General features: G+C 38.1%; 1 protein-coding gene and 1 pseudogene across 1 annotated transcript in view; one reads left to right on the forward strand and one right to left on the reverse strand.

Moving 5' to 3' along the window:
* Window positions 1–258: 258 nt before the first annotated feature.
* LOC112425503 (zinc finger protein 486-like) lies at window positions 259–3240 on the forward strand (annotated as a pseudogene).
* Window positions 3241–7842: 4602 nt separating this feature from the next.
* The window catches only part of LOC105475536 (paraoxonase 3), a 35578-nt gene continuing 25344 nt past the window's right edge, over window positions 7843–18076 (reverse strand). Inside the window, exons 6-9 of the mRNA XM_011730886.3 lie at window positions 17017–17217; window positions 15912–15993; window positions 15514–15642; window positions 7843–13298 (exon numbers count right to left, since the gene is read on the reverse strand). Coding sequence (XP_011729188.2) covers window positions 13140–13298; window positions 15514–15642; window positions 15912–15993; window positions 17017–17217 — 571 coding nt within the window. The 3' untranslated portion in view covers window positions 7843–13139. The remainder of the gene's footprint in view (window positions 13299–15513; window positions 15643–15911; window positions 15994–17016; window positions 17218–18076) is intronic.

Raw genomic sequence — 18076 nt, forward strand, 5'->3', positions numbered from 1 at the left:
CACCAATTGCTGGTTATGTACCGGCTCTTCTGCTAAAACACCAGGGAGAGCTTATCCAGCCTCACCAAGAGATTGGACAAGTATAGAGGGAGAACTGCATATTTTCTATCAATGGGAGGCTAATGGGAGATGTTCGGGCCTGCAAATAGCCTTCTTGCAAAAGTAAAGCAAGATTTCCCTGGTATCTGCAAGGAACCTCCCAATTTTTGATCCATCTTTTCTAATATCACTTTAATGGGACTAGCCCCTATTTGCGTTATGGCCAAGAAAAATGAAATGGATGTTGGGGCTCTTCCCAGTACAGTTTGCAATGTTACTCTGACCGTAAATCCTAAGCAACAAACTTACCAAACATATATCCACAACTAATTCTACCATCACACAAGATTCCCCAAACCTTCAAATATTAACTTTCCTCTGGGAACTTTGCTAGATAAATCCACCCAGTTTTGCCAGGGACACCCAAGCTCCTTCAGTAGTCAAAATTTCTCATTCCGGCCTGCTGATACAACCAATGCCTGCAAATTACCAACCTCAGCTCTACAGAAGAATGGGTTCTATTGGACCAAACTCAAAATTCTCTTTCTTAGGAAAATAAAACCAAGGGAACTAAACAGAATCAAAGCCCACGCACGTAAGTCTTAGCAGGCATGACTATAGCCACCAACTACCTGCGTGTGTTGGCAGCCTTGGCATGTCTTGGAGCTGTCCTCACCCCCTTGTTTCATTTTTACATCTCTACTTATCTTAAAACCCAAGGAGCCTTCTATGTTTGTGGCCAGTCAGTTCACCAGTGCCTCCCCACTAACTAGACTGGCACTTGTACTATAGGCTATGTATCCCTAGACATCTTCATAGTCCCTGACAATCTCTCTCTTCCAGCACCAATCTACAGGCATTCTATCTACAGGCATTCCAATTAATTCTCCTTCTCACAGGACTTGTTTTATAGCCAGTATGGGAACCAGAATTGCTAGAATCACAAAAGCCTCCTTGACCCGTAGCCAGCCCTCAAGGGAAATAGCCAAGAACATTGATGCCATGGCTAAAACCTTAACAACTGTGCAAGAGCAAATTGACTCTTTAGCAGCTATAGTCCTCCAAAATGATCAGGAATTAGATAAGTTAACGGCAGCACAGAGAGGAATTTGTTTAGCCTTAGATGAAAAATGTTGCTTATGGGTAAATCAGTCAGGAAAAGTACAATATCAGACAACTCCTAAATGGAGCCTCCCGTTTACTGGAACAAGCCTCTCAGGGTTGGTTAGATTTGGAAGGAACCTGGAAATGGTTCTCCTGAGTTATTCCCCTTTTAGGCCCACTTGTTAGTCTCCTAGTTTTGCTCCGTTTTGGGCCATGTCTTCTAAATCTAGCAACCTGATTTGTCTCCTCACACCTTCAGGCCATCAAGCTCCAGATGATCCTCAGTGAGAGATACCATCCTCTCAATATTCAAGAGTCACACTCTGTCTCCACTGCTCCGTGTCCTCAGCTCCTAGAGGCCCAGCCTCTGTGGCCCTGTTACCTTCATGTATTGGAAGATCCACAATTAAGAGGCCAGGACTCCCTGGAAGCCAAAAATGAGTCTCACTCTGTTGCCCAGGCTGGAGTGTAGTGGTGTGATATTGGCTCACTGCAACTGCTGTCTCCCGGGTTCAAGCGATTCTCCTGTTTTAGCCTCCTGAATAGCTGGGATTACAAGTGTGCACCACCACACCTGGGTCAGAAAAAGTGGGAAAAACACAGGCTCTTCCACTTACTGGATATTTTGACAAAATATCCTCCTTCTTTGGCCAAAAACATTGACATTATTGATAAGCTTGTTAGAAATTCAAAAAATTAGACTTTATTCCAGATCTTCTGGGAAAAAAAACCCTGTATAACAAGGGGCCATTGCAATTCAGAGACGTGGCCATTGTGGCCATAGAATAGTCTCTGGAGGAGTGGCATTGCTTGGACACTGCACAGCGGAATTTATATAGGGATGTGATGTTAGAGAACTACAGAAACCTGGTCTTCCTTGATATTGTTGTCTTAAGGCCAGACCTCATCACCTGTCTGGAGCAAGGAAAAAAACCTTTGACTATGAAGAGACATGAGATGGTAGCCAACCCCTCAGTTTTGTGTTCTCATTTCACCCAAGATCTTTAGCCAGAGCAGAGCATAAAAGATTCTTTCCAAAAACTGATACTGAGAAGATATGAAAAATGTGGACATGACAACTTATAGTTAAAAAAAGGCTGTGAAAGTGTAGATGTGTGTAAGGTGCACAAAAGAGGCTATAACGGACTTAACCAATGTTTGACAACTACCCAGAGCAAAATATTTCAATGTGATAAATATGTGAAAGTCTTTCATCAATTTTCAAATTCAAACAGACATAAGATAAGACATACTGTAAAAAAACTTGTCAAATGTATAGAATGTGGCAAAGTTTTCAACCAGTCCTCAAACCTTACTAGACATAAGAAAACTCATACCGGAGAGAAGCCCTACAAATGTGAAGAATGTGGCAAAGCCTTCGAACGGTCCTCACATCTTTCTACACATAAGATGATTCATACTGGAGAGAAACCCTACAAATGTGAAGACTGTGGTAAAGCCTTTAACTGCTGCTCTAACCTTGCTCCACATAAGAAAATTCATACTGAAGAGAAACCCTACAAATGTGAAGGATGTGGCAGGGCCTTTAAGTACTTCTCTTCCCTTACTACACATAAGATAATTCATACTGGAGAGAAACCCTACAAATGTGAATGAAGGCTGTGGCAAAGCCTTTAACTGCTCCTCTAACCTTATTACACATAAAAAAATTCATACTGGAGAGAAACCCTACAAATGTGAAGAATGTGGCAAAATCTTCAGTTGGTCCTCTATGCTTACTACACATAAAATAATTCATACTGGAGAGAAACTGTACAAGTGTGAAGGATGTGGCAAAGCTTTTAACCAGTCCCACAACTTTTTCTTCATATAAGAAAATTCATATTGGAGGGAACCATACAAGTGCGATAAATGTGGCAAAGCCTTTATTTCCTCCTCAAACCTTAATAGACATAATTCATATGGGAGAGAAACCCTACAAGTGGGAACATGTGCAAAGCCTTTAAGCACTCCTCTATGCTTACGAGACATAAGATCATTCATACTGGAGAGAGACCCTATGAGTTTGATGAATGTGGGAAAGCCTTTAACCAGCTATCAACTTTTACTAAATATGAGAATTTATATGGCACATAAACTCTACAAATATAAAGAATGTAACAAAGCTTTTAGGAAGTTCTCAACCCTTATTATACATAATTCATACTGGACAGAAATCCTACAAGTGTGTAGGATGTGGCAAAGCCTATAACAGGTTTTCTTTTCTTTTCTTTTTTTTTTTTTTTTGAGACGGAGTCTCGCTCTGTCGCCCAGACTGGAGTGCAGTGGCCGGATCTCAGCTCACTGCAAGCTCTGCCTCCCGGGTTTATGCCATTCTCCTGCCTCAGCCTCCCGAGTAGCTGGGACTACAGGCGCCCGCCACCACGCCCAGCTAGTTTTTTGTATTTTTTAGTAGAGACGGGGTTTCACCGTGTTAGCCAGGATGGTCTCGATCTCCTGACCTAGTGATCCGCCTGTCTCGGCCTCCCAAAGTGCTGGGATTACAGGCTTGAGCCACCGCGCACGGCCTATAACAGGTTTTCAATTCTTTTGTTTTGTTTTGTTTTGTTTTTGAGATTGTTTCACTCTTGTCACCAATGCAACAATCTTAGCTCACTGCAAACTCTGCCTCTTAGGTTTAAGCCATTCTCTTCCCTCAGCTTTCCTAGTAGCTGAGATTACAACTGCCTACCACCATGCACAGCTAATTTTTTTATTTTTAGTAGAGACACGCGATTTTGCCATGTTTGCCAGGCTGGCCTTGAACTCCTGACCTCAGGTGATCCACCTGCTTTGACCTCCTATAGTGCTGGGATTATAGGCGTGAGCCACGATGCCCAGCCACAAGTTCTCAATTCTTAAGAGACTTGGTGATAATTCATGCTGAAGAGGAACTCTACAAACCTAAGAAATGTGACTGACAGTGTTTTTACCAACACCTCCAACTTCTCTATACATAAAAATAATTATACTAGTGTGAAACCCTAGAGATATATAAAAGGTGACAAAGCCTTTATATGGTTGCCACACTTGATTGTAGGTAAGATAATTCATACTGGCAAAACTCCTACAAGTGTGAAAAATGTGGCAAAACTTTTCATCAGTTCTTATACCTTATTTCACAGGAAAGCTAGTATCCTTGAGAAAAATTGTACAACTATAAAGAATATGGAAAACCCATTAATTCGTACTCACATTTTACTCGACATAAAAAGTTCCTTTTAATAAAAGCATTAACAGTGCAATTACAGTCAAGAAATCTTTCAGAAAGTATAAGCCTTTAAAGTGAAGAAGAGTATTGGGAAGACAACTATTACAAATATAAAGGGGGTTATAGTACATTTGCTTGTATCACAGATCCTATTGCACACATTTTTACTAGAGGAAAACCCTGTAGCAGTTGCTCAAGCTTTATTCAACATCAGGGAATTTATATTGGAGATGAGTTCTGCAAATGTAATAAGTTTAGAAACACTGATTTTTTTTCCCAGAAACTACAGCCTAGAAAACACCAGAGAGTTTATACTAAAATATAAATTTGCAAATGCGGTAAATATAAAAAAAATTAATTCAAAATAGAATGTATTTAAATATCAGAGAATTTACAGTAGAATAACTAAGCCACTGACACTTCAGACATTACACTAAATCAGAGTGTTGGGTATAAAAACAAATCCACAACTACAGTTTTTAGATACATGATTTGCATGTAACTTTAAAAGGAGTGGATTTTTGGAAGCATTGTAATTACATTGAAAGTATACTTGTTTCCTTGAACAAAATTTTTTTAAAACTGCAAAAAAAAAAAAAAAAAAAAGAGTCACACTTCTACAGAGGACCACTAGACTGTCCATCAGTGAGACACGAAAGAAGCGAAATCCTGCCCCTGTCTCCCCTGGACCTTGCTGGATACCACTTTCAACAACCCACAAAGCCACCCTGCCCTGACAGCAAGAGGCCAAGACCCACGGAACAATCATCACTATCCTTCTGTCAGCAGGAAGTAGTTATGAAGACTGACCTTTCTTTGTCCATTTTCCCAAAGAACTGGGTTAGGAATGTTAGAGTAGGTAGTTTGGCAGACACGAACAGGGCAAAAGAGGCACCTATCCCGCCGCTGCTTCCATGAATCTCAGGCGACCATCAGATGATCAGGCGATCAGGTTATGGCCAGGTGGTTGTTAAGCTGACTCACTAAAATAGTAATTGGTGGCAGCTGATGCCAGGGACAGGCAGGTTCCCAGTAGATTGAAAACACCTGAAACATGATCAGCAGCTTCCCGATAAGGTCTCAGGAGTTGGGTGAGTGGGCCCGAGCATGCACACTAAGAGGCAAAATGGTGGAGTTTAACTGGTATACAAGTTTCCTCTAGGAATGCTCAACTGGTAAGGGAAAAATGCCTCAAGTGAGCACACACAAAACTTCAGTAAACACATTGCATATGCAGCCCCTCTCAAGTGCTGGCAGGCCACTGCACACGTGGATATCCCACCTTAAGGAAAAATCAAGGAAGGAGAGCTGCAAACCTCAGAACTACGCCAATGTATAAAAACCCCAAGTGAAGGATGGGATGAGGCACTTGGGTCTCTTAAATTGCCCGCTTGACCCTCTTCCAAGTATACTTTCTTTCCTTCACTCCTGCTCTAAAACTGCTTAAAATAAACTCTCATTCCTGTTCAAAAACTTGCCTTGGTCTCTCACTGTACCTTATAACCCTTAGGTAAATTATTTCCTTTAAGGAGGCAAGAATCAACTTGCTGCAGACCCATATGGATCCACCACTGCTAACAATCCTAGAGCTAACTACCATGTTAGTTTTTGCTCTGATGTTTACTATTTCCCTTCTTGAACTTTCTTTGATCTTACTTTGCTGTTTTTTTCTATCAACAAAAGGATGATATTACCTCTTTAATATCAGTCTTTCTTCTTTTCTAATATATTCATTTAAGAGTATAAATTTTACTTAAATTTAATTTTGGTTGTTTCCTATAAGACTTTATCGGTTGGAAAACTTTCATTCAATTAACACCACTTTCTTATTTCCATTTTACTTCTTTCTCTTTTTTGACTCACGGATTATTTAGAAATGTTACATAATTTTTCAACATGCAAATTTTCTAGGTTTGTAAAAAATTGAATCTAAGCTTGATTGCATTGTAGTCAGACAATATATACTATTATCAAGACTCGCTTGATAGCCAGGTATATAGTTAATTTTTGTAGATGCTCCTTGTGAGCTTGAAAGAATGTGTTATCTGCATTACTGAATTACTTGGCAAAAGGTTCTATATAATTCTGTTAGGTTAAGTTTGCTAATTGTGTGTTTTAGGTGCTCTCTATTCTCACTAATCTTTTAAAAAAACTTTTCTAGTTCTACCAATAAACAATGAATGCAAGTTAAAATCAACCATGATGACAGTATGACTCTTTGTATTTTTCTTGTAGTAGTTCAGCAAATTTTTGCTTTGTATATTTTAAGGTTGTATTAGAAGGAAAATGTACACTTAAAATCACTCTACCCCGTCTCTACTAAAAACACAAAAAATTAGCCAGGCGTGGTGGTGGGCGCCTGTAGTCCCAGCTACTTGGGAGGCTGAGGTAGAAGAATGGCGTGAACCCAGGAGGCGAAGCTTGCAGTGAGCAGAGATCGCGCCATTGCATTCCAGCCTGGGCGACAGAGTAAGACTCCATCTCAAAAATAAATAAATAAATAAATAAATAACATAAAAAGAAAATCACTATATCTTCTGGGTGGTCCCTTCTATCCGTGTTAAAACTTTTACTCTCAAAATCTATTTTGATTGATAACAGTATAGTTCTTCCCACCCTTGACTCCTTTTAAGGTCTTTGAGTTTGATATTCTGCAATGTCACCAACATATGGCTAGGTATGCATTACTAAGTCTCAGTATGATTAAAATATTTTCTCTACCCTCCTCTTTTCTTTTTTTCCTTTCCTTCTGGGGATCCAATTTGTCCTACGCTAGATCTTCTCACTTTTGGCCTCCATGTCTTTTTTAGAGTTTCCATCTCTCAGTTTCTCTGTGTTACACTGAGTATAATCTCCCATGAACTATTTTTCATTTCACTAATTATCTTTTCAGATCTGCTTCATTTCCTGTTAAATCCATCCATTAAAGATTTTTGTTTCTCTCTTTCATTTTCTTTTCTTTTCTTTTTTTCTTTTGGTCTCTAATGTCCTTGACACAACCCCACATTGCTTCCTAAAAACTGACCTCAAAAACTTAAGAATGAATTCAGGTCCCTTGCCAATAATTAGCCAAATGCATCAGATAATCCATGACTTTATTTGAGCCTAAGCATGTTTTGGCCTGTCTTTATTTGCAACCTACATGGCCTCACTAGTCATCCACCTTTAGAGGGTATATTTAGAGGCTTTGTGTGGGGCCAGGTGCAGTGGCTCATGCCTGTAATCCCAGCACTTTCGGAGGCTGAGGCAAGTAGATTGCTTGAGCCCAGGGATTTGAGACCAGCCTGGTAATGTGGGGAAACCCTATATATATATATATATATATATATATATATATATATATATATAAGCTGGGTGTGGTGGTGCACGCCTGCAGTCCCAGCTACTCAGGTGCGGGGATTGCTTAAGCCCAGGAGGTCAAGGCTGCAGTGAGCCATGATCACACCTTTGCACTCCAGCCTGGGTGAAAGAGAGAAATCCTGTCTCAAAAAAAAAAAAAAAAAAAGGCTTTGAGTAACTATCCCAAGGCATTTGAGTCCTGAAGATTAGAAATCATCCTCATAGCCTTTCCAATGGAGTAACACTTTTGGTGTGCTTTGAAATTAAAAAGTGGAAAATGTTTCCCTCAGATTGTGAGAGCCTTTACAAATGTATATTTGAACAATTTTTAAGCTGCTGTACCTCAATAATAAAATGTTTCCTGGCTACTCATTAAGTTTTAAATTTCAATTACTAGATTTTCATTTCTAAAAGTTCAATTTTATATTTTTCAAATCTGCTGCAATTTTTTAATACAATTTACTGTATCCTGGGTTTAAAATTGTCTTTTATTTCTTTAAACTCTGTAGGTATAGTTATTGAGCCTCTATTTGATCATTTCTGTATTTGGGGTCTCTGCAAGTCTGTTTCTGCCATCACTTGTTTCTGCTGGCTTTTGTTTCTCCTGCCCTATTTCTTTGCTTACTTATTTATTTATTTATTTACTGTGATTTGTTGCTCATTGCTTAGATAATTATTTGTTAGGTTTCTTAAGATCTAGGATAAAATCCAGAGAGGATATGTGTTTGTTTCTGCCAGGTGAGTAAATATACTACAAATATGGTATGACTTTATACTAAATTTATAGCTTGAGTTTTTTTTTTTCCATTCAATTAGTGAGAATTTGACTCAAAATCTGAGTGATGATAAGCAGATGGATATCATCAACAATCTTGAATTTATTTCAGCAATATTAAACTAATCAGCAATATTAACTATATTTCTTCTACTTTTTTCAGTCCCAAGACAATTTTCATTTTAGGTTTCTGGGAGTGGAAATATTGAACGGGTTTATATTTATTTCAACCTTAGATGAATATTGAGCCCTTTGGGGTCAGAGGGTTTTGGTTTTATAGGCATTGGTCCCTTATTAGACTCCTCACTTTAGGATGAATTGGGATTTGGCTTCTGTTCCCCTTGCCCTCTGAGACATTAATACCCAAAGCACAAGATCAATCAGTTAAGATGCCCTCAGGGCAAGAGCAAATTCATCTGGCTTACCTTTCTGGATTTCTGGTTTCCTTTAAATTATGATTTGCTGATTCCATATTATCTTGTGAGATATTTGATGCTTTCAAAAATATTTTATCTATTATCTTTTGTTGTTTATATTAGGCTGTTTTGTTCTGAATTATTTAGCCTGCTGTATTGCCAGAAATCAAAGATGTCCCTTTAAGATATAAAAAAGTTTATGTCATTTATTTTTAAAAGTTCTACTAGACTTTGAATTTATTGATTAATTTGGAGAGAATTTATATCCTTATAAGTTCACCTTATCCAGGAGCCTAGAATATGTATTCATATATCCAACATATTTTCTAGATCTTTTATTAGAGTTTGAACGTTTTCTCCATAGAGGTCTTGTGTACTCTTGGTTAACATATTTCTTTATTAAATGCTGTATAGCTTTTCTTGCTATTGTGAGTGCTATCTTCTCTTTGATTCAAATTCATAGTTTTCATTGCTATTAAATGTTATTATTTAGCTTGTATCAGGCAACACTGTTGAGTATCCTAATGGTACATCTCTTGGTTCTATTGTTTTACTTTCAAGTAGGTGATTATGTAATCTACAAATAATAATAGTTCTATTTCTTCCCTTACAATTCTTACAGTCCTTATTTCTTTTTCTTTTGTTTTTTGAGACAGGGTCTCTCTCTGTTGCCCAGACTAGAGTGCAGTGGAGTGATCACAGCTCACTGTAGCCTTGACCTTCTGGGATCAAGTGATCCTCCCACCTCAGTCTCCCAAGTGGCTGGGACTACAAGAATGTGCCACCATGCTGGTTAATTTTCTGTATTTTTAGTAGAGATGGGATTTTGCCATGTTGCCCAGACTGGTGTGGAACTCCTAGACTTAAGCAATCTGCCCTCTTTAGCTTCCCAAAGTGCTGGGATTACAAGTGTCAGCCACTGTGCAGAGCCTATTTCTTTTTCTTATCTTATAGCATTGGTCAGGACTTCCAATCCTATGTTAAACAACAGTCATGGTAAAATAGAGAATCTTTGTCTTATTTCCAAACCCAAAGGAAATACCCCAGCATTTTGTGAAGCATTAGTTCCTGCATTTGATCACTTTCCCCAAAAACTAGATAGAGTGGTTTCTGCCACCTGAAACTAAAACCTGTTTGATGCCAAAGGAATATAGAATGAGAATTTTTCTGTGATTATAGAATCAGCATCGAAGGGCTCAAAGATAAAAACAACAAAGCATGAAGTGCCCCACATTCTAAAAATAGCTGAAAATACTTGAAGTCAAATATCACAACCAAAGCTTGTTTGTGGCTCCTGGAAGAGTTCACCTACCCCTAACCCTCACCCTTGTATTCCCAATTCATGTCTCTGATAATTAAGCAGAAAGACTGGGGAAGAGAAGAGAATTAATTATCAAAATACAGCATTTATTGTGAGGAGTGATTCTTCTCCTTCCCAAGCTAAATGAAGGAAGAGGCTCAACATAATCACATAAAGATTGGGAGTGCTTACACAAACGGAAAGTTGGTTGAGATAACTGTCTAGGCTGCAGGCCTGTTGGTAAACCTGTGCCTCCCTATAAAGGGGAGAAAAAACTTATTGAAGGGAGATAACAAGGCAAAGAGAGGATGATAGTGGGACAATCAGCAACCCTATCCTTTGGAAAGAATGGGTAAATTGCCTACTCCAGGAGGAATCCAAGCTTCAACCATCTTGCCAGGGCCTCTCCCAAAGAGAGGACACACTGAGTAAGGGGATCCCAGTAGCTGAAGGTTGAGAGTGACCTACTTGGAGCAAGAGCAGGGGTGAAATGTAAAAGAGATTATGCTGGATCTTCCACTGGCATTTCCAGGAGAGGGCCAACTTAATAACCCATTGGTCTTAGCCATAGAACAAGCAATAAAAGATAGTAATCACATGTCCATTAGCAAAAGACTTTAAGTCCTTTCCACTCTATCCTGTTCCAATTCTGATAAAGCTAAAACCATAAAGTGTATCAGAACTTATTATTTTCCAAAGCCTCATGTAATTGTATTTTTGAGTCCCCACACATTGTTTGGAAGCACAAATCAATATATAAAGCAATTCCAAGGCCCCCTCCTAATCCCGGGAGTCTAAAATCCAGGAGGGAGAGCTAAAGCATCATGGGAGACAGCTGGTCTTTGATGTTACCGTCTAAACTTCGGTCTCCATTTGAATCAAATGACTACTTATTTTCTTTTTCCAGACAGCGAAACCTTTTTAAGTCTATCAGTTCTTTCTCTGCTAACCCCCATTACCCTCTGTGCATATGGGAATTTGCTTCTGCGCCAAGTTCAAGTGCAGGTGTGATGCCATCCCCAGTAAATCACACTAGCATTTCTTCTCTGTTTTTTCATCAGGCTGAGCGCAGAGAATCCCTAGGGCTTTGTGACTTTCCCAGGCCCTCCCAGGGAAAGGACACATTAGTCCCTCAGCAATCAGATCACCCAAATTTCCTGAGGGGTTTTATCCCCCAGCCTTTCTAACTTGGTCTGAGGAGAAGGCAGAGCAGGATCAATTCTCAGGAACTCACCAGCATCTAAATTATCTTTGTCTTTTCCTATTTCTCTTTATTCTCCCCTAGTCTGGTAAACATTATCTAATATAGTAAATATGAGGGTTAGGGACTAAAACAAAGACTATTATATTCTTTAAAACTGATTCTACTTATTTTCTTAAATTATGTCTTTATTTTTTTTCTGTGTTCTTTTGATAGCTAGGCTTTTGAAATTTAAAATCTGATAATTGACTATAGCATTCTGCTGAATGTTTATTCCTCTTTGAAGCAATGAAAACTATAAAGTCTTATAGTCAAAATCACAATGGGTTACAAGGGGAAAAAGGGAGAATTTTACCCTGCAAAACTTTTCAGCAAACTTACATATAACTGAGCAAGGTAAGGATGTAAACTGGTCTCCCCAAATCTCTATCCCCAAAAGAGAAAAAGCATCAACAAATCACTCCCGAATAAAAGTCACAAACAGGGAAGGGAGGTGCTTGGGTGCTGTTACTTTCATTAATGGTTTGTTTGCTAAAAGTTGTACTGGTTTTGGACCAAAAAAGGACACTTCTATTCATTCTCGTCAAACTAAGTTTAAGGTTGGTCTTTACGATAGTACATTAGGCCAGAACCATTCTACTCATTTCAGATTCCTTAGGGCCAAATTTACTGGAGATTGCTTAATAAGTGTTTATTGAATTAACCAGAAGAGCAGGCTAAAAGCAGTCAAAGACAACTGCCTTAAGGCTTCATCTAAGATTCAGAGCCCAGTAGGTTAGCAAAACAGTTGTCCCTCAATAGGATTGATTCCAGGAGGAGGAGGATTGATTCCAGGACTCTGATGGATACCAACATCCATGAATGCTCAAGTTCCTAATATAAAATGGCATAGTATTTGCATATGATCTATGTACATTCGCCTATGTAGGTAATATCTAGATAACTTATAATACCTAATATCGTGTAAATATGATGTAAATATGTGTTGTACTGTATTGTTTAGGGATTAATTACCAAAAAAAGTCTGTACATGTTCAGTACAGATGCAACCATCCATTTTTTTTCCAAATATTTTTAATCTCTGGTTGGTCGAATCCACGGATGTAGAACTCACAGTTACAGAGGGCCAACTGTACTTTAGATACAAGCATCAATACAAATAACAGCCTATTACAGATAAGCCCCGTCTGCCCTAAGGTAGCCTCTGAGGCCCATCTGTCAGATTTCTCAGAACCCGATTTCCTATGTGTCAGTACCCGGGGAGAATGCAAGTTCTCATGATGCTAATTCTTGCTTTATCTGCAGACTGGAACACTTAATTAACAGTCTATGCCCAGCACAACTTGTGGGAGAGAACAGGGGTTGTAAATACGTGAACATTAGCTTTTCTCTTGGTCTGGACTGTAGGAGACCCAGAACATCAAAACTGTAGGAAGAAACTTGGACCCAGTTACCAAGGACCTCTAGGTGAGTTGGAGACCTCACTGGACATCGTCCACATGTTTTATTGTAGAAAGAATACTGGGGCTGCTAACAAAGAGCTGTACAGTTTGGCTTCTTGTTGGACTGTCATTAACCTGACTTGCAATTTGATGGCTATCATGGAATCTCTGTCTGCTCCTTTACTTCTATCCATAAGAAAAGCCACACTCACTGGTTGTTGTTTGCTATTTACTTGCAGTTCCACTTATACAATTATCAGCTTACTTTTACCAAATATGTAGACTTTTTTTTTTTTTTTTACCATCTAGCGTCTAGAGCTCACAATACAGAGTTTTGTGAAATACAGTGCCTATGAGAATTTTCCCATGGTACACGGAAGCCACAGAGGTGCCCTGAAGCACAGAGCCATTGTTGGCATACACGGTGCTCACCCTGGGTTTCTCAGACAAAACATTCTGGATGCGAAGTACCTGTTAAGAAAAAATCACTTATTAGTATATTATGTGAGTAAACAGCTGTTTCATGATGTTGTCCTTCCCAAACATTCCAGGATGAATCTATTTTTCAGAAATCAGAAGCTAAAATCTGTATATCTTCAATAACTTGTTCTTCTTCTGATGAAAGTACTAATGTCATAAAGATATCTATGCACCAAAGTGAACTGGCTTTCTGACATTAGCCAAATTCCTCAGGGATGACTTACACAATATTTATAGTGCAGGCATCCCTTACAGAAGGAGGTAAGACCCAGTGGATGCTCTTATTTAGTTCTCAAGTGGATAGCGGTCATCCCTCTGTGGGAAGAATCTTACCTTTGACAGTATGGGGAGAGAAACAAGACAAAATAATGAAGAAACAACCAGTTATCCAGTCAACCCAACCTGATGGGATGGCAATCATCACAACTGGAGCCCCTTCACATCTGCAAAGTGGCTAGAAAGCATAAATAATGGATACTACTTTGGAATTCCATCTGACACATCACTGCCTAGTACTGTTATTGATCCCAGGATTAATACACTTAACTTTGCTAATCAGTATATATTTAAGCACTCAGGCTTCCAAATAGCCTGGATGAAGTTCACTCAAACAAAATACGATAGGAATTAAAGGAAAACAATTAGAAATTTATGAGGTATGAGTCTATATTGATATCTCTTATTAGAATTGAGTTTGTTCTTTTTTTTTTTTTTTTTGTCTTAAGGGAGATCCTTCATCTCAGGTTTGTTACACAAAAATACTTAAGCTTTGATTTCATGTAGAAAACATGAGATTCAACCGAAAGTAAAGGGTGTCATAATTGTGACAAAAAAGTCTTATCTAAAATTTTAAAAATAATTCAACTTGAAAATAGAGATATGAAAAAGATCCTAAATAATTTTCCAATAATCCTATGTATCATATTTCATTTCCTTAAGGCAGACATTGTGGTTGAGCTTTTGAAGGAAAGTTTTGTCTATCACTCTTAGGGGTATATATCTGAGGCAAGGATTGCTTCCTAGTTTAAGGTAACAATTCTGGTTCTAGGCTTAGGCTGGACTTGTGTTTCTTTTTACATTTCTTGTGTTCTTTTTAAGAAGCTGTGACTAATACATTAATAAAAAAAGAAAAAATCATATTTTTAACTGAAAAACAGCAATATTGGAAGTAGAAATAACTGTATGTCCTAATTTACCCACTAGACCAATTACCGGGTTTGAATTTGAATTTCATTTTCCCAAATCCCCAAATATGGATTCACACATTTTAATTTTTTTCAAACTGTACTTTCTCAATGAGGCCTACCCTGATCTCTGACTTTAGTAGTAGGACTTGCCCATCCTCCTGAATATAGTAATCCTGATCCCCTTTACTCTGCTGAGCCTTTTTTCCCATAGAATTTGCCATCTTCAAAGTTACTATGTAATTTACTTATTTCTTATGCTTATTGTTCATTGTTTGTCCCCCTTTCTTCAGATCAGGGATCTCTGTATATTTTTTCTGATATATCCTAAGCATAAGAACAATGTGTGACACAACATAGGTACTCAATAAATTTTTGTGAATAAATTTCTGAGTATGTGTGCCTAGAATTTATAACTATATATAAATTCATTAAAGGTTTTTAAATTGTTAACCTTAATGCCATAGAAAATGTACTATCTTATAATGTTGTTTTTAATGTAGAAAATTCAATGGATTATGCTATTGTTTTAGAAGAGATATTTTAAAATAACATAAATGATATCTTGAAAATAAGACAATTTTCAACACCATCATATAGGTTAGAACTTGCAGGCAAAAACTCATTTTATTTTGAGATGACAGTTATTTAAATCCTTTTATCTGAGCATCATGTTGAACTGTGTGAAAGAAGATGGTACCATATATAACTCTCTGTCTAACTGCAAGACCTGCTCAGAGACTATCTCCTGATTGGAAACATGATATGGCAATCTGGGTCAATATGAATAATTGAGCTTATGTTTTTCCATTATTCCCAATAGCAAGAGTTATTGAAGAGTTAATGGTGGTCTAAAAGAGTTAACGAACCTTATCTCCCTACCTGTCAAAAGCTTTAGTTTTCTCATATGTAGAATTTCTTTAGTTCTATAACACCACATACAACTGGCTTAAATTCTAGTCACCCCAACAAATTTGTTCTTGCAGCTTTGCCTGTGAGCTCAGAGAGGCATAGGAACTTACTTCTGATCCTGGAGGGTCCTCAGGGTTATAGATCAGCAGCTTCATAGGATTAGGATGGCATCCTGCCAAAATGTCTCCTGTGGCAGGATCGACAGTCAGGTTATCTACTAAGGTGCCCAACTGTATCACCTTACAACAAAGAGGGAGCAGTGAAGACATTGTCTCAACAATTCTCTGCTTTCTTCCCTATTCATCCCCACAACCCCTACAGCTCCTTCTGGCACCTAAAATTGGTATTTTTAGGGGGCTTTGCTTCTGTATTTTAGAAACGCATGCATAATCTCACTGGCATTGCTCTCAAACAGCCGTGTTTTCCTCATTCAAGGGGCACATTCCTGGGTCAAGTATGGGACTAAGGTAAGAAGTCAGATTGTGTGGGCCAGACAGGGTACTCTTACCTTCAGTTGAGTTAAATCCCAGTTATCATGTTTTTCCATTATGTGAATGTTCTTAGCTGCTACATCAGCTACATAGACATACCTTTGAAGTAAATGACATTTACATTTAAGCAAGTGGTAATGAGAGACAACACTCACTTTTATTTTGGAGAAGAGGTATAAAAATTCACACTCCTTCAAAGTACAACTGCAATCCTTTTCTAAACCACAGTTAAATAAGATAATGGAGTAGTATTTTTAATATTCTTGAAGTGCTTTAAACAGGCTTTGAATATGAGTTATGACCATAATGAAACTGGTGTTTCTACATTACATATATAGGCTCAATCTTATTACTTCAAAGTCACAACTTTTTCCTTAAATTGAATGAAAGTAAGTGAATCTCCTATAAGGCCAAAAGTATATATACTTCTAAAAACTAGTGCTTGAAAAGAAGTATCAAATGACCATAAAATTCAATCACAATATTTGAAAAGAGGAAGGACACTGAAAGGTGTTTTCTACAGGGATCATCTCTGTTCATTATCTCAAATACACATGTTAATATTCAAGGTACTTCTCTTTATTTAAAAAAACCTTCAATTTTTAAACACTTTTAAAAAGTGTTTTCTCATAAAATTTCATGCTGTTTAAAATAGTGTTTTCTCATTGAATAGTCTGCTGTTGTAAGTCAGTAAGTCTGAAACTTCTACAATCCCTATGCCCAATCTAAGGTAGCCTTCCCTCTCTCCTAAGAGCTTTTGTGTAACTGAACTTAGCATAAGTGGTCAAATACTTTCTAGTCTCATAAGGGGCAGAAGTATTGCTCATTTATCTTCCTTTTTAGTGGGTTAGGAAAATGTGTTTCAAGAGTTATGTTAAAATTTGGAATGAGGTCCTTTTATGCTTAAGTCCACGTCCCTCCTTTAACTAGGAAGAACCTGAAGTCCAAGGAAACAAATGGATTGCTTAGGATCACAGATTTAGTGCAAATCCTGGCCACAACTGATCCCTCCACACATATATTCACTATGTAAGCCTAAGTAAGGAAGTAAGTACCTCGTAAGGAAAGGAGTCCACCAAAAAGTCAAGGGCAAAGGATAGAAAAATACATACAAGAGCTTACTTCTGGTCTGCTGAGACTGCGATCCCATTGGCACTACAAAATCCTTTGGCCACCACTTTAACCTCTCTTGGGCTATAGAAAAGAACATAAGTCCAGCGAAGATCCAAGATCATCTCAAATAATGACAGGAAGGGGTTGGTAAAATAGTGGTCTCTGGTGGCATAGAACTGTTCTGGTCCAAGTACCACAATGTCATTCACACTAAAGTGAAAGAGAGGTGGAAAAAGAGACCCATGAGTTATTTAAATATCCTTTATCCTTGTCAAAATCACTCATCTCTACATAGACCAATATGTTCATCAATTTGAAAAAGGATACATGAACTAGTATGGATTAAGGAATTCCATAGAAAGTCATGATTCTGCATTGCCCTCATGGGTTTTCTTTAGCCATTTATTATTTTCTCACTCTTCCCTTTCACAGAAGTCAGTGAAAGAAATAAATTCACAAATAAATCTCAAACTCCAAAATCTGTTGACTTGTACATGTTGATCATGGTTATCTGTGACAGTTGTAGCGCAGTTCACTGATAGCTATGGTTATCCTCCTTCAGGAATTACACTTCCCCATCCCCTTGCAGTTAGGCACAGCCATGTGACTTGCTTTGGCCAGTGAAATGAAATGAAATGAAATGAAATGAAATGAAATGAAATGAAATGAAATGAAATGAAATGAAATGAGGTGAGTGGCTTGTAGATGGAAGATTTTAAGAACCAGTGCTTGCTTCACCATGTTTCCCCCATGTTCCCACAGTAATGATAGAGACTGTGGTCCTCCTAGGGCCCTGAATGAGGATAATATGAAACTGAGTTCCTAAATAACCTACACTGGATACATAGCATGTATGAGCAAACAAAACAAACCTTGGCAGTTTTGAGCCATCAGGATGTTAGGGTTTTGCTGTCCTGTTATCAGAGCATAACCCAGTTCATCTTGACCTTTATATTTTCTCTGAGTAGATGGAATTATGAGTGATATTCTTTCTTACGTTCTTCAATATCATTGACATTTTAAAATGGAGCAAGTCTTGTTCTTACAATCAGTAAGAACAATAAAGTCA

Source organism: Macaca nemestrina, chromosome 4 (assembly GCF_043159975.1).
Source record: "Macaca nemestrina isolate mMacNem1 chromosome 4, mMacNem.hap1, whole genome shotgun sequence".
NCBI classification, from domain to species: Eukaryota; Metazoa; Chordata; class Mammalia; order Primates; family Cercopithecidae; genus Macaca; species Macaca nemestrina.